At 48.4% G+C, this 24,243-nt stretch overlaps 1 protein-coding gene across 2 annotated transcripts in view; it reads left to right on the top strand.

Moving 5' to 3' along the window:
• STARD9 (StAR related lipid transfer domain containing 9) overlaps positions 1-24,243 on the top strand; it is a 123,282-nt gene that overhangs the window by 96,316 nt on the left and 2,723 nt on the right. Inside the window, exons 23-29 of one of the 2 annotated variants that reach the window (XM_082618570.1) lie at positions 416-9,710; positions 9,896-10,093; positions 10,506-10,689; positions 11,056-11,193; positions 12,191-12,265; positions 23,711-23,828; positions 23,981-24,102. In XM_082618570.1, coding sequence (XP_082474696.1) covers positions 416-9,710; positions 9,896-10,093; positions 10,506-10,689; positions 11,056-11,193; positions 12,191-12,265; positions 23,711-23,828; positions 23,981-24,102 — 10,130 coding nt within the window. The remainder of the gene's footprint in view (positions 1-415; positions 9,711-9,895; positions 10,094-10,505; positions 10,690-11,055; positions 11,194-12,190; positions 12,266-23,710; positions 23,829-23,980; positions 24,103-24,243) is intronic. The other variant, XM_082618569.1, reaches the window with a different exon arrangement.

Raw genomic sequence — 24,243 nt, 5'->3', positions numbered from 1 at the left:
CACCCAGACCAGGAGGGCTAAGGCCACTCAACAGCAGGGTGGGGAAAAGAAGGGAACCTTGGGCCCCGTGAGGCTGCTGAGGGAGCCAGTTGCAGTTCCTCACATCCCCATGGATCCAAACAGGCCACTGGGCGTGGAAAGGCAGCCAAGACTTTCTGGGCAGAATCCACCCCACCTTCTCCAAGCGGGGCATTGAAGAGGCAGCAGAGGGTCCTGGCAGCTAGGGTTGAGAAGTCCTCTCGCTTGCCTCACAGCAGCCCTTTGAAGAGGCAACACAGTGCGGGGGACCCAGGTACCACGGCCTAACTCACAGGTTCCAGCCCCGTAGAGGATCTTGCAAGAGAAAAAGGTGGTGATTTATCTGACGCAGATAGCAGTCACTCAGTAGATTCTCTCTCCTGTGTCTGTGCCAAAGCCCTGCTGCAGCCATGGAAGCTGGAGGAGCCCCAGGGGAAGGAGCGGGATCTCCCAGAGCCAGATGACTCCGGCAGTGAAGACAGCCAAATATCTGAGGACTCGCTGGCCGAGAAGGGGTACCAAAGCCCACAGGACAGCCCAGGGCTCAGTTATCTCACCCATGGCCATGGCCACTCCAGGGCCAAAGCTCAAGCCTCTGTGAGGGGCTTCACCACATCCTCAGACAGTCGACTGTTCACCCAGACTCACAGGAGCTTTTCCCTCGACAGCCTGATTGACGCTGAGGAAGAACTGGGGGACGATCGGCAAGAAGAGCCTTTCTTCCGTTCAGCTGACGAGATGCCCACGGAGACTTTCTGGCGCCTGCAGAGCTCCAGTCTGCCCGCAGGGGACCAGGAGGCAGTGTGCAGGCCTGGCCCCATCAGCCACAGAACAGGAGCCAGGCTGGATGCCACCCTGCCAGTGAGCAGATCATTTTACCTGGAGCTCCAGCCCCGCTGTGAGCAGCCAGAATTGGCGGTGGAGGCAAGCTCCACAGAACAAACCAACACTCTCCAAGACGTGCAGCTTTCAAGAGGGAGCCCTCTGGTGTCCATGGATTCCTGGTTCTCCTGTGACTCCAAGAACAATCCCAGTAGCCCCCCAGGTTCTTTATGTCCAAGTCCTGACGTCCAGGATGTTCAGCCCTGCGGTTGGAAGAGGCCTGGATACTGGCCCAATATGGAAGAACTAAAGTCATCAGATACAGAAACAGTTCTGTCCTACAGCTCCAAACTGCCCCTGGGCGGTGCTGAGCTGCCCTGCAGTGTCAGAAGTGTGTACACAGTCCCTGTTTCTGATACGACCAGGGTGTCCCTCTGGGACTCTTATAGGCTTCTTCAGCCAGGAGCCGATGGCACCTTTCAGGCCAGAGGGGTCCCTGAGATGGCCCAGAAGGGCGTCTCTGAGGCATCCGACTCTAGTGTGTCCAGCTTGTTGGCTGCCTCTGCCACCTCATTCACTTACGTTGGCAGTGCCTGTGAGAGAGACTGGGCTGCCCTTCAGCAAAAGTACCTCTTTGAACTGTCTCATCCTGTTTTGGGGGCCACAGGAGCACCCAGTCTTCCTCCTCGAGGGAAGGGAAAGCCCTCCCTCGAGGAAAACTCTGGTTCCCTGACCCAAGCTTCTGGCAGGGGAGGAGATGCTCTATTGCCAATTGGTCCTAGGGTATCTAGCAGCCCGGATTTCAACAACTTTCCTATCCATCTGTCCACAGTTAGGCGTTTGAGAGCTGAGAAAGAACAGGACAGTCTGCGTGTTGAGGTAGAAGGTACTTCAGATTCCTTTACAACTAGTGAGAAAGAGGTGAGTCATAGTGGAACTTATTCAGCGGACGTAGAATCATCGACTTCTGGAACTACAAATGCCCAGGTCTCTACAGCAGCGAACAAGACAGCGCATCCCGTGATGGAAGCATGGGGAGTCAAAGAGAGCCGCTTGGAAGAAGCCTCTCAGAGTAGCGAGAAACCTGGACTCATGACGTCCTCTGATGAATGTTTCATCCTAACGAACGCTTGTCACCGTATTGTCACCATAGACACCAAAGAACCCCATTGGCCCCGAGGCTGGGCTCCTTTGAGGAAGAATAGTGCAGACCCAGGGGGGCAATTAGGTCAGCACAGCCACCGCCCCCCGCAGGAAGAGAAGGCAGACTCCCAGGAGAGCTCCAAGGAAGCGTGTAGAAGACACAGCAGGTTTTCCTTTGCCTTTCCTTCAGGTCCGGAGCTGTACCTCCACCCTGCTCCCTGGAATCCACTCCCATCTTCCCTGCAGCCACCTCCCTTGGAAACATTCTATGTGACCAAAAGCCGAGATGCCCTAACAGAAACCACCTTGGAAATCCCTGCTTGCAGAGAAGCAAGGTCGCCCTCCCCACCTCCCAGGGAAGCATGGGGCTTTGGACATGAGCACCGAGTCCTCCAAAATGTGTATGTGAAGAATAAATTGCCAGTACTGTTACAAAACCAGAATTCCAAGATTGCATCATCTCAGCAGGTCATAGCAGAGAGGCCAGCTGATCTGAACATCAAGGAAGTTTGCAGAGAAAAAGGGAAATGCCTTGGAAACATTAAAGAAGAAAGCCATAATTCAGTTTATTTTTCTGTCACTCAGAACAGACATTTCCTTCCATCTACCAGCATAAAAGTATGTGAATTTGAAAATCAAGTTGGAATTTTAAATAAACACAGTCTTCCAGTGCTCAAGCAGGGAGGAAAGGCTGCTGTACAGTCCTACTGCAGTGTCTCCTCAGACAGTTCTGGGTCAAGGAAGCCTCTCCTGGTGTGTGAATCTGAGACGAGTGGGGAAGAAGAGCAGGGGCAGGATGCAGTCCTCAGAGAGACCCAGGCCTTTGACATGAAGAGACAGTTTCCTTCCGGGGTCAGGTCTGATTTCATCTATAAAACCATCAATTTAGGCCTTGAAAAGGACAAGATAGAGGAAGCCGCTCTTTCTTTGAAGTCCAGATCAGTACATCATAGAGTAAGCAGCCCAGAGACAGCAGCCCAGGATGAGAGTCCAACCCACAAGGGGGAAAGGAGGAATGAAACTGGGCTTCTTGGAAAAGCGCTCCATCCCAAAGATGGCTCAGAAGAGTTTAGGCTCCCACAGGCAGAGTCTACGTATGAAAGATTCCAGTCAGTTGCGTGCTTTCAGGAAAGAAACCTCAGTGAATGCAAGGTCCCTGGAAAGGTGCGAGAAACGTTAAACCCCAAAGAAGAACCTCCTGGAAAGAGATGGAGTAAAAGAGATACTAATACTGATGAGATGGCTAGGCTAATTAGGAGTGTAATGCAGCTGGAAAATGTCATCTTGGAAATTGAATCCAAACAGAGTAAGCAGCTATGTGCTTCCCACACACTGGGAGTCAGTAAGGAGTTTATGTTCCAGGACCAGAAGGACCAGGAGATGGCTGACCATGTGCTGAGGCCAGGCAGCTTTAGAAACCACCTGTCCTTCAAGGATCAGCCATCTTCTCCAAAATGGAAAGATGATGTTCTCTTTAGGGATGGTGAAGTTGGACAAATGGAGGTTAACAGTAGCCTTGCTCCCTGGGTACGCGACATCAGGTTTGTGAAAGGGCACACCCACCCAGCTGTATTAGACAGACCCGCCAGGGAAACTGGTGGTTATTTAGGGACATTTACAGCTTGCAGAGAATGCACCAACACTTCTGCTCACCCAAGGAAAACGAGAGCTTTGGCTGGAGCTCTGCCATTGCAGCCCATGCCTGAGAGGACTTCTGAGGAGGGCGAGCCGGCGAATGCAGTGTACCCCAGACGGCCGCCCCGGGGCTTGGGAAATCTCGAGGAGCTGGAGACTGTGAAGGGTGTTCAGGAAAGCCATTTTGCCAAACGCATACGTAGTTCTAAGCAAGAGGAGCCGGAAGTTCAAGGCAGAGTTGAAGAAACGGCTGTGCAAAGAGGGAGCCTACAGGAGAAAAACAAAGTGGTTTCATCAACTCAGAAACTCCCTGGCCCGTGCCAGCATTGTGTGCGCACATTTTTCAGCCAAGAGACCGGCCCATTGCCAAGCCCGCCAGGGTCCTGTATGGCTCCTCGCCGAGACCTGAGTAACGCCTTGCCCTTGAATTCAACAAGGCCGCCAAGAACCTATCTTTATGTACCTGGTACTCTAGGCGTCTCTTCTGTTGACTGTGTGCTGGATCCCACCCTGTTGAAAATGCCCACCAGTCCCCTGGTAACTGGAGCGGGGCGTCAGGACCAGAGTGGAGAGCCCGGACGCCACAGCTCACAGCAGGGAGACGATAGACAGGGCTTCTCCGCAGCGCACCCTGCTTCTTGCGGGTCTGTGATATCCATGGCTGTGGGATCTTCCAGTCAATCCAGTGCACCAGCGAGCATTCCCCTGGGGGCAGAGGGCAGGAGGTCAACAAGCACCAGTCCGCAAGGCCACGGAGGGGACCTCAGAAGCACCTTGCTGGGCTTGGGTAGCAGGGTGGGTTCTCCTTCCGAAGCTGAGGCAGCTGTACCAAGGGGACCAGACAGAGCCAGTTCCCTGAACAGGGCCTCTAGCCCGCTTGAAAGGAGGGCCAGCTGCCCCTTAGAAGAGGGGGACAAGCGAGGCAGGGGAGAGAGGCAGAAGGCAGAGAAGGAGGCCGAGGACCTCACTCCTGCCAGTGGTGCTTTCTCAGCACCTGTGTCCTTGCCAAGGCTGCCTCAGCCGGAGCCCTCTGCCCATCCACCCACGTGCCTGGCTGAGTTGGAGGAGATAGGACAGGCAGAGGCCCAGGGAAAGCAGCTTCACAACGTGGTGGCTGGGGGCACAGTCCTTCCTCACGATGAGACGCTATTTGGACCTGAATGTTCTTCAGGGGCCCCTGGCAGGCCTCAGTGTGCACAAATGGGCCAGTCAGTGTCAGCCAGGACCAGAAATGAGGGTGAATCACGGGGATTTCATGTGGCGTCTCTCCCTGCTAAACCAGGACACATGTCAGGTGATGAGAGGACATCTGTCCTTCAGGCCACACCCCCCTCTGCAGACAGCTGTCACCCTTTGCCCAGCACTGACACTAACACAGGGCCACGGCACCCCTCAAGGACTTCCTCCCACGCTGACCCTGCTCCAGGTAAAAGTCACTGTACTGGAAAACTGAGACATTTCCTGGGAGCCTGTGAACAGTTTGTGCACCACACTAGCTCTTCTGAAATCAGAGAGAAAGAGGGAGAAGCAACCAGAACACCTTCCTCTGCTGATGCTTTGGGCTCAGACCGTCTTCCTTCTTCAGCAGCTGTGGAGGAGGACAGGAGGGTAATGGCGGAGGAAATAGTGGCTGCCTTACATTCTCAGGCCCCTTTTGATGATGCTGGAGGGATTCCATGTAGGCGAGGCCCGTTCGCTGCCTGGGAGGCTGCCCAGGGCGTGCTCCCTGGCTGGCAGGAGAGCAGCCCAGCCCACCAAGAACCTGGGACTCTGGACAACACATGGGGAGGAGGTCCTGGTAGCTTCCTAGTGGCTGCACAAGGAGGAAAACCAACCTGTTTTGAAAGTCACCTTGTGATCTGTGATGTTCAGAATTCTGCCAGTCTCTCAGGGCCTAACCAAGACCAGGGCCAATGCCTTGAGGCTTCCACGGGCTTAGAAGGAGGGAAGGTGAGTCCCAAATGGGGTGCCGTCCTGCCCAGAGCCCTAGGAGGGATTGAACTGGAAGCTCCCTCTCAGCAGCCTGTGAAACGGGAGGGGAGTGTTGGCTCTGGGCTAGCAGAAGCCTGCAGGGCCAGCGTCGAAGGTCCCAGGCCAACTCTGTTGCCAGATCAGAGACCCGGGGGAGTTAGGGAGGAGGCCCTGCGCGGGTGCCCGCAGGAAACTTCAGACTGTGGTGTCTTTTCGGGGAGCACTGAAGGCAGCAGGACCCTCAGCCCGTCCGGGGGCCAAGAAGACAGCAGATCTCATCCTTGCGGGCAACCGTGCAACCCTCAACCCATTGCTTCCGGGGCCCGTGCCTCCCCTTCCTCCACTTCCCTGTGTTACAGAGACGGTGACCTGGGCAAGGGGGCTTCCGAGACCACCCCACACACTCGCCACCCACCCTGCATGGTCCCCCCCAGGGCCTGGGGGGTGGAGAGAGGAGAGGGCCATTGCAGGGGACCTGATGTGCTCTGGGCACATGGCCTTGAGCCCAAAAACATTAATGTGGAGTTAGGGCCGGCAGACGGCAGCACCCCGGAGACCTCTGCTGCTGCTCTCCTGCCTCCGGCTCAGGGCTGCAGCTCCCCTTCCACTCCTGATGTGAGGACAAGTCCCCTCAGCCCCTGGGTTGCTGACGGAAGCTCCAGGTCAGTAGGGGATCCTGAGAAAAAGGCTGCCGAGAAGAAAGTCAGCGCCGAGCTTGAGGCTCCCCCTTTCCACGCAGGCAGGTGCTCCGAGCCACCCGGGAGGTTTCAGGACAGCTCCGCTGGTGGCCGGAGTGCACAGGGCTCTCAAACCAAGCCAGAACCACTTGCAACAGCTGGGGGACCACACAGCCTGAATTTAAGTGAAGGGTGTGTTGCGAGTGAGCCGCCGGTGGGACCACAACATGGATGTTTGGGAAATGCCATCAGATGCCTTCCAGAAAAGTCACAACTTTCCACGGAGTCAAGGGATCATAGTGGCTTGGATCCCCAAGCCAAATTGGTAGCAGAGTTACAGTGTGTCTCCAGTCCCCAGGTTGACAGCCCCCGGGAGGAGGAAGAGCAACAGAGGGACCAGGCTTCAGGTGGCCGAGAAGACGCTGCCTGGGGCAGGAGCCCCCCATGTGCGGATGAAGGTGGCTCAGGCAGCTGTCAGATTAGTGGTGCAGGCAGAGAGGACGAGGCTGTGGCCAGGCCCCCTGCAGCCTTCAGAGACTCAGCCACTGTCACCTTGGGGCAACGTGGAGCATGTTGGCCTGTGGCCCAGGGCCTCGGGCAGCCCTCTTCTGGCGGGGAGCAGCCGGCACCCCGCCACCGGTGCTCACTTCCTGTGGTCGCCATCGTCTCTGGCCCCAAACACTCTAGACCGCAGTTCTCTGTGGTCAGCTCTCCCCAGTCTCTTCAGGAGCTAAGCTTGAGCGTGGAGCCTCCTTCCCCAACAGATGAGGATATACAGCAGCCTAGCAGATTGTGGACCCCACATCCCAGAGGCTCTTCCTCAGGAAAGTCTGCGGCAAGAACGTCTCTGAAAGCTGAGGGCCGTGATCAGGAAGCCGCCTCTGACTTGGACGGCATCGCTGCTGATCCCAGGCCCCTGCCATCCACACCCACTCCTTCCCTGGCAACTTCAGCTGTCTCGTGCATGCTGACCCCCGATCTCATGGCTGCTCGGCCATTTGGTACTCCGGACCAGGCCCAGCCAGGAAAGCCAGAGAGACTGGGTGGCCAGGCTCGGCCAGAGGCATGGAGCTCTGAAGCGGACGGAGGAGCCCTGCTTTTTGGCTCCAGTGCCATCGATCCCTGCGTCCTGCCCTGGCGTCCCGAGGGGCCTGCGCGCGTCGGCTGGAAGCAGTATGTGTTTGGCGGCGCAGCTGATGTCTCCCGTGGCCCCACACCCCAGGGCCTGACACCGTCAGACGTGGACCGGTTCTCCCGCAAGGACGACGGCCTAGACAACCAGGGCTCCCCGGTCTACTCCCACCGCAGCACCTTGGCCAGTGCCCGAGGCCTGTCGAGCACACGCAGCCATGTCGAAAGTGCCCGCCATTCCCGTGAGGCCTGGGGAGTCGGGGGTTCCTCGTTTGCCCTGGGGAGCCCCCACGTCCTGATCGGCTCTGAAGGGGCAGCCCCCGCTAAGGATCCTGACGAGAGAGGCGGGTTCCTGGGCACCCCTGATGAGGTAGGCTGCCTGAGGAGGGAGCCTCCCTTGCCTGGAGTAAGTGCTGCGGGCCCGGTGGATGAGATTATGCTGCCGTACCCATCAGAGGAGGGCGGCCCTGTGGGTGTGTCTAGGATGAACACCTTGGAGCAGGGCACCCAGACCCCGGGCTGCAGGTCGCGCTGGAGCTACGCTGACCTCTCCTCTGCTCAGTCAGATCTGGCCTCTTGGGCGAGCACGCACAACCTGTCTCTCCGCCTCTCGCAGCTCCTGCACAGCACCTCGGAGCTGTTGGGGAGTCTCTCCCAGCCAAGTGTGGCCGAAAAGGAGTGGAATGCCAAGAGGGAGACCCCGGGTGAGGTGCCCCAGGCACTGAGGATGGATGGCTGTACTCAGACCACCATGGATGAGGGCATCCAGACTGACCCGGCCTCACCACCTCTGCACCTCCAGGCCCCAGAGGCCAACCCTCAGAAAGTCAATGCGGTCCTTGAAAGGCTGGGCTCAGATCTTTCCATCACGTCTCAGGAAAAGGGACATGTCCCTGGGACGCTTAAGAAGAGAGGGGCAGAGGGGACCACATGGAAAATAGCAGGGCCCCAAGATCTTCAGGAAGAAAGCACCCTCTGCAGGCCCCAGGGCGCCCCCATACCCTCATCCCACTTGAGTTTTCAGAAAGTTCCCCCTGGGCAGAACCTGCCTCCTCTGATCCCCCAGGCTTCTCCGGATGCCCCCCTGCTTCCCAGCCTGGCTGGTGGCAGCCCTGGCCACAGCCTCGGTGCATCTCCCTTCCCAGGGCCCTGCCCCCATGCTGTGGAGCCTGTGGAGGAGCCCGGGGTGCGGAAGGAGCAGGGCCCCACAAGCGCCTTGCTGGTGGACAGGGCCTCCTCCCCGATCCTCACGCTTAGCGCCAGCACCCAAGGGTCAGGGCGCCCCCCAGGCGCTTTGTCTCTCTCGGCCCCCTCAGCTCACTCCCTTGAAGGCTGCCAGAAGCTTGTCTCCCGCCCAAGCCTTCCCCTGTGCGCCCCGAGGCCTGCAGTGGGTAACTATTCTCAAACAACTGATGAGTCAGGTAGCTCTCAGAGAGTGGAGGTTCCATGTGGAGAAGATAGCAGTCCCTTAGAAGGGGGTGACCACAGGTGCTCCCTTGGGCTGAGCTCCCGAGGCCACCCAGAGAAGAGCGCAAAGCCCCAAGTCCGTTGCGTGGAGCAGTCCCCGCAGCAGCGTCAGCCCAGGACCACCACCGGGGTCCAGAGCAGACTGTCGTCTCCACCACCGGGAAGCAGGAGCCGGAGGCTGGCTGATGGCTTTGTGCCTGAGGACATGGCCTCCCTAGAGTGTGGCCCACTGAGCAGTAGGGGGCTGAGTCCATGGCAGTGCAGGACAGAGAATGGGGGTGAGAGCTCAGCATCTCCAGAGGAGCCACGGCCCGCTCTGAACATTTCCTCTTCGTGGGGCGGCCTCCGGTGCCGCTGCCCCTGCCCTTTCTTTGAGTTGGCTGACACCCCAGGGCTCCAGGGTTGCATCTTGGGCCCTACTGAGGCCTGCCAGCCTGAGGGGCTGCTGCGCCCCAGTTCCTCCCAGACATGCACGGCCCCTGAGCCCCAGCACCACGGTCTGAGGGACCTCCCGGTGTATAACAAATCCAGCGATTGGTGTGGGGGTCAGGACGGCTCCCCTGGGGCGCTGGATGTGATGGATTTGCTGGGGACCAGATGTGACTGCAGCTCAGGAGAGCAGGGACAGAGGCTCCCACAACTTCCTGAGGACCAGAGCCAGGCGCCCGAGTGGTCCCAGAGGGAGCAGATCCCCCTGCGAGTCGGGGCCCAGAACCTCTCCCTCAGCGTGGAACTCACAGAAGCAAAACTGCACCACGGCTTTGGGGAGGCAGACGCCCTGCTGCAGGTGCTGCAGAGTGGGACGGGGGAGGCACTCGCTGCCCAAGAGGAGGAGCCGTATGCCCGGTAAGGACCCAGCTCGGAGTGGGGCAGCGAGGGCTGGGCGGAGAGGAGAGGGAGCCGAGCCGGCTGACAGCTGGCCGTTCCCTCCTCCCGGCTCAGCTCTGGGACCTTCCGGGGGTCAGAGATAGGTCTGGAGATGGAGAAGGGCAGTCAGGGTCAGCTTCAGTGTCTCACTCACGTTGTCTCAGGCCAGAACGCACTGCAGAAAATCTCCGGAGGGAGCGGGCTGAGCGACTTCAGAACTTCCGCAGGACGCAAAGCCTCAGCCCCCAGAAACAGCTGAGCTTCCCATTCAACCGGGATCTCCCCACCTGGGCCTTTGACTTGCCCAGCAGGCGCCGAGAATACCTGCAGCAGCTGAGGAAGGATGTTGTGGAGACCACCAGGTATGGTGGACCCAGAACCCTGTGGGGAGCAGGCTCTGTGTGGGGCGAGTGTGGGGAGTAGGGCCTGGATTTGAGCGTCCTGGACACCGGAGGCTGCAGCTTCCTTTGCCAGGAGCGATTCCAGGAGTGGGTCCTACGTGACTGGACAGTTGGAGGCGGCTGTGGAGACTGAGGCAAAGGGAAAGAGGAGGGTGCGGGAGGGAGCAGCGGACGGGGTGGGGGTGGATAGAGGAGCCGTGCCATGCTATGTAAGACTGCAGGCCTGAGCCTCAGGGTGTTTGTAAGACCACACCCGAAGGCCCTGTGGGCAAAGAGAGGATGGGCCCTTCAGGAAGGTAGTGTTGAGCGGGCCTGGGCCATCGCCCACTCACCATGTTAGAAGGCATCTCTCCAACCCTCTGGTCTTCCCCAGGAGCCCAGGGTCAGCGTCAAGGTCTCCTCACCCACCCTCTGACATAGAGCTGATGCTACGAGAATACCAGCGGGCCCGTGAGGAGGCCAAGGCGGAGATTGCCCGGGCCCAGGCTCAACTGCGGGAGCAGGCTGAACAGGAAAAGCTGAGAATCCGCCAGCAGATCGTCTGCCAGCTGCTGCGGGTGGGGAGTGGGGCAAGCCTCTGATCTCAGGGTAGGCTTGGAGCCTGGGGCAGACCAGGGCTGCCTCTGAGTCTTGGGACGTAGAATTTGGAGGAGGGCGTCGGGCCCCTGGTGCCAGCTCAGAGCTGCTTCACTCTCTATTTTCATGCCATCCTCGTCAGACCAGCTCCTGTCCCCGGGCCAGAGTTTGGGAGGAGGCGGCTTGGGTATATAGTTGGGGGTGGGGATGGGGGAGGCATGGGGGTATGAGGCTGAGGCAGGAGGCAGTGGGAGGTGACGGGAACTGGGGAGGTGAGAAGGGGCAAAAGTGAGGGTGGGAAGTGAGGGTGCACCTGGAGCTGGTTGACAGTAATCTGTCCTTCCCAGGAAGAAGAAAAGCTACACACCCTGGCCACCTCCAGCTCTTGGTGCACCAGCTCCAACGGAAGCCTCTCTTCTGGTGTCACCTCCGGCTACAATAGCAGCCCGGCCTTGCCAGGACAGCTCCAGTCCCCAGACAGTGTGGTGAGTAGGCAAATGCAAGCACCAATCGGGCCGGGAGCGCCGTGTCAAGAGTTTGGGAGGAAGTTCTGCCTCCTGGAGGCCACTGCTGACATGAGCCCTTCTCCTGTATGATGGCCTTTGTCTTCCCTGTGGTTTTTGTTTCTCCTCCCTGTTTACTCATTCATTCATTCATTCATTCAACAAGTGTTTATTTTGTAGGCACTACTTGAGGCACTGAGCAAAATTGTTCTTGTCCTTAAACAGATTATTAGAGGGATAAATATTAAACAGCTTATTTTATGATTATTTAATTATTGTTGCAGTAGGTTCTGTGAAGGGGTGCTAAGCCATATGAAACAGGGACCTGACCTAGTCTGGAGGGTCAGCAAAGATGCTCTGAAGAGAATGTGTTTAAACTGAGACTGGAAGGCCGAGAGGTAGTTAACTCAGTAAAAGTTGGTGTCTGGAGATATGTGGGGGGCAGAATAGCCTTCCAGGCAGAGGGCCCAGCAAGTGAGGGAGGAGGAGTTGGGGGAACTAAAAGAAGGTTAGTGTGGCTGGAATGTAAAGAGTGAGATGGAAGAATCACATGAGAAGGGACTAGAAAAGGCAAGGTTGTGTAGACGCTATTGAAAATTCTGGCTGCTTTCTAATCCATCTGATCATGTTACTTCTCAAAGCTGCTGACAAGCTTTTTAGCGGGGAGGAGAATGACGAGCTTGCCAGAGAAGTGGCAAGAGCAGCCCTGGGTAGACCCGCTCATGACCTTGGCAAAGCCAAGTGAGAGATGACTGTTGCTTGGTTCAGGGCACCGCCTGAGTGGAGGAGCAGATGTGGATGCGCTGGCTAGAGCATCCACAGGACGCAGGGGCAGATTGGAAGTTGGAGGCTGGAAGCAGGAGGAGTCAGAACCACATGCACTTTGAGCTCGAAGGGCTGGTGATGTCCATGTGTCGAAGAGCCCTGAAGGGGGCAGGTTCTGAGGGGAAGATCATGAGTCTAGTTTGGTATTTACCAGGTTGAAAGTGCTTGTGAGAAATGCAGGGGAGCAGCTGGAAATCAAGCAGTTGGAATCCAGGTCTGGAGCTCAGAGGTAAGATCTGGCTGGAGATATAAAATCTGAAATTCCTTTTATAAGCAAAACTTCACATAGTAAAAAAAAAAAAAATAGTATTCAAACAGTAGCAAAAGACATAGAATGTCAAGTGCATTTTTCAGTCTTTTTGCCTCCCCAGAACCAGTTTGGTGTATATTTCCAGAGATAGTCTGCGCATCTATAAGAAAATGTATATCTTTTGAGAATATGTATATCTTTTTTTGTAAAACTCATGAATGGGAGCATACTGTACCCATTTTGTCTTTTTCCTTAAAAATATTTTCTAGATATCATTTCATATCAGTAAATGCTCTTTTTAACAGTTGAATAGTGTTTCTTTTTTCTCTTTTATTGCATGTTTTTAAATGTGATGTTTTGTAGAGATAATATATTCATATAGTAGGAAAGGCAAAAAATATACACATATAGAGAGGTATGCAGGGAAATAGCCATTCCTGTCCCTCATCTACCTAGTCCTTCCCCCTCATCCACCCAAGAGACCAGTGGTGGCCCTCCTAGAGTGTTATAAATACAGAATTAAAGTACATTATGCCAGTGTTCTGTCCTTACATTTTTTCACTCAGTATATCTTAGAGCCCTTTCTACATGAGAATGCAGAGAACTTTTTCTTTTCTGTCGCTGCACAGTGTTCCGCTATAGAGAAGCACTGTATTTATTTAACCAGTCCTCCACCTTGGGTTGTTTTCAGTCTTTTGCTGTTGTAAACAGTGCTTTGTGCATGTATCATTTCATACATATGCACATATATCTGTGGGGTAAATTCCCAGAAGTGGACTTATACAAAGATATGGGCATTTGAAACCAATAGGTATTGGCAGGCTTCCCCTCACAGATGTCCTACTTTATACTCTCGCCCCCACCACCACCACCAGCAGGGGGAGAGAGTACGTCTCCCCCCACACCCTCACCAACGTGTTACCAAATGTTGGGACTTTTGCTGGGTGGTCTGTTCATATCCTTTGCTCATTTATCTCCTTTTTTTTCCCTTACCAGTTTCAAGGAGTTCTTTATATATTAGCAAGATAGCCCTTTGCCTGATAGGAATTAGAATTTTTTTCCCCTAGTTCATTCTCTTTTGGCTTTGCTTCTTCTGTTTGGAGCCATTCAGAAAGTTTTGTTTATCGGTTTTCCTTTTATAGTGTCTATGTTCTGAATCATAATTAGAAATACATTCTCCATTCCAGTTATAAATAATTTTTCCTGTAGTTTCTTCTAAAACTTGTATGGTTTTATTTTTCATATATAAGTCTTCGCTCCATCTGGAATGCATATATAGTGTGAGGTGTGGATCCAACTTTATTCTTCCCGATGGTTATCTAGTTATCCCTATCGTGCTTATTAGATAGTTCATCTAGACAGTTCCTCTTTGTCTCACCAGTTTAAGGTGTCAGCTTTTCTTGTACCAAGGCTTATAATATATTCTCCTACTCATTACTCTTCTTTTTTTTAGATTTTCATTATTTTTTACTGAAATGCAGTTGATTTACAATAGTGCGTTAATTTCTGCTGTGTAGCAAAGTGATTCAGTTATACATATATGTACATTCCTTTTTTTATATGCTTTTTCATTATGGTTTATCATAGAATATTGAATACAGTTCCCTGTGCTATACAGTAGGACCTTGTTGTTCCCATTATTCTTCTTTTTCTGACCCTGTAGTGTATTCTTTTTTTAATTTAATTTTTATTTTATATTGGGGAATAGTTGATTTACAGTATTGTTAGTTTCAGATGTATAGCAAAGTGGTTCAGTTATACATATCATTCTTTTTCAGATTCTTTTCCCATATAGGTTATTACAGAATATTGAGTAGAGTTCCCTGTGCTATACAACAGGTCCTTGTTGATTATCTATTTTATATATAGTAGTGTGTGTATGTTAATCCCAACCTCCTACTTTATCCTTCCCCCCTGCCCCACCTTTCCCCTTTGGTAAACATAAGTTTGTTTTCAAAGGGAGTCTCTTTCTGTTTTGTAAATAAGTTCATTTGTGGGGCTTCCCTGGTGGCGCAGTGGTTGAGAGTCTGCCTGCCAATGCAGGGGACACGGGTTCGTGCCCCAGTCCGGGAAGGTCCCACATGCCGCGGAGCGGCTGGACCCGTGAGCCATGGCCGCTGAGCCTGCACGTCCGGAGCCTGTGCTCCGCAACGGGAGAGGCCACAGCAGTGAGAGGCCCGCGTACCACACACACAAAAAAAATTAAAAAAATAAGTTCATTTGTATCATCTTTTTGGATTGCACAAATAAGTGATATCATATGATATTTGTCTTTCTCTGTCTGACTTACTTCACTTAGTATGATAATCTCTAGGTCCATCTGTATTGCTGAAAATGGCATTATTTCATTCTTTTTTATGGCTGAGTAACATTCCATTGTATATATGTACCACATCTTCTTGATCCATTCATCAATGGATCCATTCATCAATCTCGATGGACATTTAGGTTGCTTCCATGTCTTGGCTGTTGTAAATAGTGCTGCAATGAACATTGGGGTATGTGTATACTTTCAAATTATGGTTTTCTTCAGATATATGCCCAGGAGTGGGATTGCTGGATCATATGGTAGTTCTATTTTTAGTTTTTTAAGGAACCTCCATACTGTTCTCCATAGTGGTTGTACCAATTTATATTCCCACCAACAATGAAGGAGGGTTCCTTTTTCTCCACGCCTTCTCCAGCATTTGTTATTTGTAGACTTTGGATAATGGCCATTCTGACTGGTGGGAGGTGATACCTCCTTGTAGTTTTGATTTGCATTTCTCTAATATCTATATTGAGCATCTTTTCATGTGCTTTATGGCCATCTGTATGTCTTCTTTGGAGAAATGTCTATTTAGATCTTCTGCCCATTTTTTGATTGGGTTGTTTGTTTTTTTGATATTGAGCTGCATGAGCTGTTTGTATATTTTGAAGATTAATCCCTTCTCAGTCTCTTTGCTTGCAAATATTTTCTCCCGTTTTGTCAGTTGTCTTTTTGTTTCTTATGGTTTCCTTTGCTGTGCAAAAGCTTTTAAGTTTAATTAGCTACCATTTGTTTATTTTTGTTTTTATTTTCATTACCCTGGGAGGTGGGTCCAAAAAGATATTGCTGCAATTTATGTCAAAGAGTGTTCTGCCTGTGTTTTCCTCTAAGAGTTTTATAGTATCCAGTCTTAAATTTAGGTCTTTAATCCACTTTGATTTATTTTTGTGTATGGTGTTAGAGAATGTTCTAATTTCATTTTTTTACCTGTAGCTCTCCAGTTTTCCCAGCACCACTTATTGAAGAGACTGTCTTTTCTCCACTGTATATTCTTGCCTCCTTTGTCGCAGATTAATTGACCATAGGTGCATGGGTTTATTTCTGGGCTTTCTCTCCTGTTCCATTGATCTATATTTCTGTTTTTGTGCCAGTACCGTACTGTTTTGATTACTGTAGCTTTGTAGTATAGTTTGAAGTCAGGGAGCCTGATTCCTCCAATTCAGTTTTTCTTTCTCAGGATTGCTTTGGCTATTTGGGGTCTTTTGTGTTTCCATACAAATTTTAAAATTTCTTGTTCTAGTTCTGTGAAAAATGCCGTTGGTAATTTGATAGGGATTGCATTGAATCTGTAGATTGCCTTGGGTAGTATAGTCATTTTGACAGTATTGATTTTTCCAGGAACATGGTATATCTTTCCATCTGTTTGTGTCATCTTCGATTTCTTTCATCAGCATCTTATAGTTTTCGGAGTACAGGTCTTTTGCCTCCTAAGGTAGGTATATTCCTAGGTATTTTATTCTTTTTGTTGCAGTGGTAAATGGGAATGTTTCCTTAATTTCTCTTTCTGATCTTTCATTGTTAGTGTATAGAAATGCAGCAGATTTCCATGTATTAATTTTGTATCCTGCAATGTTACCAAATTCATCGATGAGTTCTAGTAGTTTTTTGGTAGCATCTTTAGGATTTTTATGTATAGTATCATGTCATCTGCAAACAGTGACAATTTTACTTCTTTTCCAATTTGGATTCCTTTTATTTCTTTTTCTTCTCTGATTGCCACGGCTAGAACTTCCAAAACTATGTTGAGTAAGAGTGGCAAGAGTGGACAACCTCGTCTTGTTCCTGATCTTAGAGGAAGTGCTTTCAGCTTTTCACCATTGATTATGATGTTAGCTGTGGGTTTGTCATATATGGCCTTTATTATGTTGAGGTAGGTTCCCTCTATGCCCACTTTCTGGAGAGTTTTATCATAAGTGGGGTTGAATTTTGTCAAAAGCTTTTTCTGCATCTATTGAGATGATAATATGGTTTTTATTCTTTAATTTGTTAATGTGGTATATCACACTGATTGATTTGTAGATATTGAAAAATCCTTGCATCCCTGGGATAAATCCCACTTGATCATGGTGTATGATCCTTTTACAGTTCTATTGTTGGATTCAGTTTGCTAGTATTTGTTTAGGATTTTTGTGTCTATGTTCATCAGTGATATTGGCCTGTAATTTTCTTTGTGTTGTCTTTGGTTTCGGTATCGGGGTGATGGTGGCCTCATAGAATGAGTTTGGGAATGTTCCTTCCTCTGCAATTGTTTAGAATAGTTTCAGAAGGATAGGTGTTAATTCTTCTCTAAATGTTTGATAGAATTCGCCTGTGAAGCCATCTGGTCCTGGACTTATGTTTATTGGGAGTTTTTTAATCCCAGTTTCAATTTCAGTAATTGTGATTGGTCTGCTCATATTTTCTGTTTCTTCCTGGTTCAGTCTTGGAAGATTATACCTTTCTAAGAATTTGTCCGTTTCTTCTAGGTTGTCCCTTTTACTGGCATATAGTTCCTTGTAGTAGTCTCTTATGATCCTTTGTATTTCTCTGGAGTTAGTTGTACCTTCTTTTTTTAAAGTCAATTATTTTATTTTTGGCTGCATCGGGTCTTTGTTGCTGTGCTGCACGTGGGCTTTCTCTAGTCGCGGGAAGCGGGGGCTACTCTTTGTTGTGTTGTGCGGGCTTCTCATTGCGGTGGCTACTCTTGTTGCAGAGCACAGGCTCTAGGTGCGTGGGCTCAGTAGTTGTGGCTCAGGCTCTAGAGTGCAGGCTCAGTAGTCGTGGTACACGGGCTTAGTTGCTGTGCGGCATGTGGGATCTTCCCAGACCGGGACACGAACCCGTGTCCCCTGCATCGGCAGGCGGACTCTCAACCACTGCACCACCAGGGAAGCCCTTTTCTTTTCTTTTTTTTTTTTTTTTGTGGTACGCGGGCCTCTCACTGTTGTGGCCTCTCCCATTGCGGAGCACAGGCTCCAGATGCGCAGGCTTAGCGGCCATGGCTCACGGGCCCAGCCGCTCTGTGGCATGTGGGATCTTCCCAGACTAGGGCACGAACCCGTGTCCCCTGCATCGGCAGGTGGACTCTCAACCACTGCGCCACCAGGGAAGCGCCATTGATCTTTCCTATTGTTTTCTTCATCTCTGTTTCATTTATTTCTGCTCTCATCTTTATGATTTCTTTCCTTCTACTAACTTTGGGTTTGTTTGTTCTTCTTTCTCTCATTGCTTTAGGTGTAAGTTTAGGTTGTTTATTTGAGATTTTTCTTGTTTCCTGAGGTCAGATTGTATGGCTATAAACATCTCTCTTCCTTGGCATTCCTTGGCTTGTAACTGTATCACTCCAGTCTTTGCCTTTGGCATCACGTGGCTTCTCCCTGTGTGTCTCTGTGTCCCTCTGTCTTCGTGTGGCCTTCTTATAAGGACACCAGTCATTGGATATATGGCCCACTCTAATCCAGTGGGACCTCATCGTAACTTGATTGCATCTGCAAAGACCCTATTTCCAAATAAAGTTACATTTATAGACAGCAGGAGTTAGGACTTCAACGTATCATTTTTGGAGAACAATAATTCACCCCACAACAAGGGTTCATCCACTTGTAGCATGTATCAGAATTTCATTCCTTTTTATGGCTAATAATATCACATTGTGTGACTATCACATTTATTTGTCTGTTCATCAGTTGTTGGACATTAAGGTTGTTTCCACTTTTTGCCTATTATGAATAATGCTGCTGTGAACATTAATGTACAAGTTTTTGTGCGGACGTGTTTTCACTTCTCTTGGGTTTTACCTAGGAGTTGGACTGAGATCATAGGGTAACTGTTTCACCACTTGAAGAACTGCCAGACTGTTTTTCAAAGTGGCTGCACTATTCTGCAGTCCCATCAACAGTGTATAAACAATGTATTTCTCCACATCCTAGCCAACGCTTGTTATTATTCATCTTTTAAATTATATTCATCCCAGTGGGATGTCAGGTGGTACCTCATCGTTTGCATCATCCTGATGGTTAATGGTGTTGAACTTTTCATTTGCTTATTATACATTTATAAATTTTTTTTAGAGCAATATCTTTTCACATCTTCTGTCCATTTTCTAATTAGGTTGTCTTTTTATTATTAAGGCAAAGAGTTCTTTATATATTCTAGTATAAGTCCCTTATCAGTTATATGATTTATAAAAAGTTTCTTTATTCTGTGTGTTGTCTTTTCACTTTCTTGATGGTGTCATTTGAAGCACAAAGTTTATAAATTTTATAAATTTATAAATTTTGATCATGTCTACTTTATTTTTTTCTTTGTTGCTTGTGCTTTTGGTTTCATATCTGAGACACTCTTGCTCAATCTACGGTCACAAAGATTATGCCTATATTTTCTTTTAGTTGTATAGTTTTAGTTCCTACATTTGGGTCTTTGATCTGTTTTGAATCAATTTTTGTATATAGTGAGAATTAGGGATCACATTTCTTTCTTTTGCATGTGGATATCCAGTTGTCCCAGCACCATTTGTTCAGACAGATAGTCTTTTCTCCCATTGAATTGTCTCTGCACCCTAGTCAAAGATTAACTGACCATAGATGTGTGGATTTATTTCTGGACTCTTAATTCCATTCCATTGAATTATATATCTATCCTTAGGACAATACCACACTGTCTTGATTACTGTTTCGGTTTGTGGTAGATTTTGAAATCAGGAAGTATATGTCTTCCAACTTTGTTCTTTTTCAAGATTGTTTTGGCTCTTCTGGGTCCCTTGACTGTACATATGAATTTTAGGGATAATCTTTTCAATTTCTGAAAAGAAGTTAGATGGGATTTTGATTGGGATTGCATTGAACCTGTAGATCAATTTGGGGAGGGTTGCTATCTGAACAATATTAAGTCTTTCAATTCATGAACATGGGATATCTTTTTATTTATTCAGGTCTTCTTTATTTTCAACAATGTTTTATAGTTTTCAGAGTATAACTTTTTCAGTTTTTTTTGTTGTTAAATTTATTCCTACCTATTTTATTCTTTTTGATGCTATTATAAATGGGCTTGTTTCCTTAATTTCCTTTTTGGTTTGCTCATTGCTACTATACAGAAATACAGTTGATTTTTGTATATTGATGTTGTCTCCTGTACTCATTTATTAGTTCTAATACTTTTTTTATTAGACTCCTTAGGTGATATGACCTTGTATATAGAATATCCAATCTTTTGTTGTTGTTTTCTTGCCTAACTGCCCTGGCTAGAATCTTGAGTACCATGTTAAATAGAAGTGGTGAGAGTAGACATTCTTGTCTTGTTACTGATTTTAGGAGAAACCATCCAGTTTTTACTATTAAGTATGTTAGCTGTGGGGTTTTCATACATAATCTTTATCAAGTTGAGGAAATTTCCTTCTAGTCCTAGCTTATTGAGTGTTTTTATCATGAAAAGGTGTTGGATTTACTTTTTCCTGAATCTATTGAGATGATCATGTGGGTGTTTTCCTTGGTTCTATTAATATATTACATTGATTTTTCTATGTTGAACTAACTTTGTGTTCCTGAGATAAATCCCACTTGGTCATGGTATATATCCTCTTTATATGTTGCTAGACTCAGTTTATTAGTTATTTTGCTGAGGATTTATTTGTTTAAATGCACAGGGATATTGGTCTGTAGCTTACTTGACGTCTTTGGTTTTATCAGGGTAGTCTTGGCCTCATAGAATGAGTTGAGAAGTGTTCCCTCCTCTATTTTTGGAAGAACTGTGAAGAACTGGTGTTAATTCTCCTCTAAATGCTTGGTAGATTTCACTAATGAAGCTATCCCATCTTGAAATTTTCTTTGTGGGAATTTTAAAAATTTTTTGATTACTAAATTTACTTATTAAATGTCTATTCAGATTTTCCATTTCTTCTTGAGTCAGTTTCAGTAGTTTGTGTCTTTTTAGGAACTTGTCCATTTCATCTGAGTTACCTAATTGTTGGCATGTAGTTGTTCATAATATTCATTTTTATTCTTTTTCATAGATGTAAATATCTGAAGTTAAAACTTTCCCTCTGAGCACTGCTTTAGTTGTATTCCACAAGTTGTGATATATATATAGATATAGATATATATCTGTATATAATCTTTGCTTTATAGTAATTTTGAAATTTCAGTTTGTATTTCTTCTTTACCCAGTTAAGAGTTTTTAAAAACTTTTTGGTAGAAAGGCCCTCGTGTTTTCTGATTTTTTTTTTTAAGGGAACTTTATTTTTATGTATTCATTTTTGGCTGCATTGGGTCTTCATTGCTGTGTGGGCTTTCTTGAGTTGCAGCGAGTGGGGATGTGTCTTCACCCACCTTTCTTTAGTTGCAGCGAGTGGGGGTGTGTCTTCATTACGGTGTGCAGGCTTCTCATTATGGTGGCTTCTCATTGCGGAGCATGGGCTCTAGGCACACAGGCTTCAGTAGCTGTGGCATGAGGGCTCAGTAGTTGTGGCTCGCAGGCTCTAGAGCACAGGATCAGTAGTTGTGGTGCACGGGCTTAGCTGTTCCACAGCATGTGGGATCTTCCCAGACCAGGGCTCAGACCTGTGTCCCCTGCATTGGCAGGTGCATTCTTAACCACAGTGCCATCAGTGCCATCAGGGAAGCCCTGTTATTAATTTTTAAGTTTGCCATGTGTTGAGAGAATGTATGATTTCAGAGACAGTAAAATTTCTATTTTTTATATTTGAGGGTTTTGGTCATGAATATTCCATTGGCTTCTAAAAATCTTGTTTATCTTCATTTGTGGTCTGTGTTTTCCTTGATTTGGGGGTGTATATGTGTCTTCTTTCTGGTAATTTGGAAGCCTTTTTTCCCCTTTCTTTTCATCACTTATATATATTTAAATAGTCTTTATTTCTTGATTTAGCAGTTTTCTTTTCACCCTGGCTGTAAAACATGAGGAAATCAGCGTATTTCCACCTTCTCTCATTTTTTCTCATTACCTTTTGTTACAGTATTTCTATACTGTTTACAGTGTTTGTATTCAGAGTTCTAGTTCTTGTGCTACTGCTCATTTGCAGTTCTTTGGTATACATTCTTTTTTCTACCCTAGTAATTCTTCTTATAATTTCTTCAGGAAAGACTCAAGGGCAGTATATTCTCTAGGTTCTCTGAGTTCATATTTGAAAATGTTTATTGCCACTTAAATGAAAGAATATCTGTAGATTAAATACCTAGAAGCAGGATTGCTAGGTGTCAAAGGATATATGTATTTTTAATTTAAAATATGTGATGAATATTTTCAAAATATACTTATTTACACTCTCAAATAACAATATATAAGTGCCTACTTACCAAATTTCTGCTTAACAGTGTTTATTAAGGGTTTTTTCCTTCAATCTTTGTGCATCTCATAGGCATAAAATAGTACTTCATTTTAGTTTTAATTTGCAGTTCTCTTGTGTCTGAGATGGAGTGCCTTTTCAGATATTTAAGAGCCCTTTGGCTTTTTGTTCTGCCTGCCAGTGTACTGGGTCCATTTCTGTTAGGTTGTTCTCCTTTTGTTTTTGGTGGCCTTTCTTTATATTAAGACAGTTATCCTTTTGCCATTTGAGAGGCCAGTGTTTTTTTTCCTAGTTGTTTGTTTTTAATACGTTAATCTAGTTTTTATCAGTCTTTTCTTTCATGGCCTCTGGAGTTTGCGCCCTGTTTAGGAAGGCATTTCTGCACTATGAGATCATTAAATTTTTAAAAAAATTTTCTCATAGTAATACTAAATTCTCCCCCACCCTGTATATTTTTGAGCCACAAAGCATAAGTAATTTGTTTTGGCAAGATGTATGAAATGGCTCTGATGTAACCTTTTCTTCAGATGGTGACCCTGTCGTCTCAGCAATATTTGATTAATCCACATATATTTACTTTTGGAAGTCATCAGTATAGCACTGGGAAAAGATGGGATCATACAGGAGTATACTATAGAGTGAGAAGAGGGCCTAGGCCCGAGTCTTGAAAGAATCCCAATAAATCAACTCATGTTTGGGGAAGATGAGCCAACAAAGGAAACTGGGAAGGAACACCAGAGAGATAGAAAGCCAAGATCCCAGGGATTCAGGAAGCAAGTGAAAGGGAGATGCTCAGCAAGATGAGGACTGGGACCTGTTCACCACATCCAGGCACATGGATCTAGCAAAGGCTAGACTTGAGTGCATTCAGAAGGGTATAAGAGGTGGGAGATGGCAAATGGTGACAATCATTTCAAGTTTATCTGTAAAGGACAAAGGAGCAAAGATGCCTGTAGAGGAAAGTTTTTAAAGGTGGGAGAAATTTTTGCATGCTTAAATGCTGATATGAAGAATCTAGTGAAGAGGTAGAGGTGGAGGCAATAAGTGAGGAGAGAGATGATCAGTAGTGAAAGGTTCTTAAGAAGGTGGCACAAAATCTCAATCTGCCTGAAGTAGGAGAGATACCACTTGGATGTTGCAGCAGGAAGAAAGGACGTAAGGATGGAGACAGAATACCTTTGTTCACCTTTTTTTAAAAGTAGCACTAGGTTAGGAACTGATGATAAGAGGTAGGATAGTAGACGCCTGTTAGATCCAGCAGAGGTCAAGGGTCATGTCATTGAGGAGCTGCTTGTAGTAAAGGTGTGGTGGCTGTATTGCAAATCCAGAGGATCATCCCCATTTGTTTCCAAATTAGGACCTTTGGCTTAGCTGCTGTACCTGGGGCTGGGGCCAAGGGTCAAGCTTTTCTCACAGCCCGTCACTTTTCTTCCCCATTCCACCTCCCACCTCCCAGTTGGGCTTTGTTTGCTGCCCACATTAAACAGAGCTCCAGCCATGGCCTCGTTCCTGTTGCTGCAGTGGCGCAGAGGGCCCCCCCAACTCACTGACCCCTGGTACCCCATCATCTCAGGTCCCAGTTCATTCTGATCCCTGTTGGAACTCTCCTACAAGCAACCTTGAGCGTGTGGCTTGAAGGGCAAGGAAACTCTCCAGCGGACTGGTTTCTATTGTGGTTGACTTCTCAAGGGCATCCAGCAGGGAAGACCTTTTCACTTGAGCCTCTATGTCTAAAGCTGTTTGGTGCTGTTCAGAGGCAAAGGAGAGAACTCTGCACCGGCTTTCTGGTGCTCTGCTCTCCCTGCCTCTGCTCTGGTCCTGAGCGTCTTCTCTTCTGCAGCGGGACACAAACTTACCTGATTCCAGAGACTCCTCGATAGGGGAGGTGTGGGGCCGCTCTGCAGTGAGGAACAGTCAGCTGAACCTGGCCAGCTCTGCCTGGAAAACCTCAGCCTGCAGTGAGTGGTGGGGCAGAGCTACCTACCTGGTGTGGGGACTTCGGGGCTGAGGTCTGCTAGATCCTAGGGAGCCACTGTCCCTCAGGAGGCCATTGCTGCCCTGAGGCCCTGATGCTCATGCCATCTCAAGAATCTCCACCTGTTCATTGTAGGCCGCAGAGCCTCCCTGGGCAGTTGCTGCTGTTCTCCGTCCAGCCTGTCCAGCCTGGGGACCTCCTTCTCCTCCTCCTACAAGGATTTGGCCAAGCACATCGTGGACATCTCTATGGCTGATGTGAGGTTTCTTGTAGCCAACTCTGCTGGGTGGGGAGGAAGAAAGGAGGGAAGGAACAGGGCAGATGAGGGCTTCTTCATCAGTTCTCTGTCTTTACAAAAGTGGGGAATTCAGTAAATGCTGGCCTGAGGGACTAATCCA

The sequence above is a fragment of the Mesoplodon mirus genome (genome assembly GCF_964341445.2).
Source record: "Mesoplodon mirus genome assembly, chromosome: 4".
NCBI classification, from domain to species: Eukaryota; Metazoa; Chordata; class Mammalia; order Artiodactyla; family Ziphiidae; genus Mesoplodon; species Mesoplodon mirus.
Note: the sequence above shows the minus strand (reverse complement) of the source record. Positions and strands in the feature narration are given on the sequence as shown.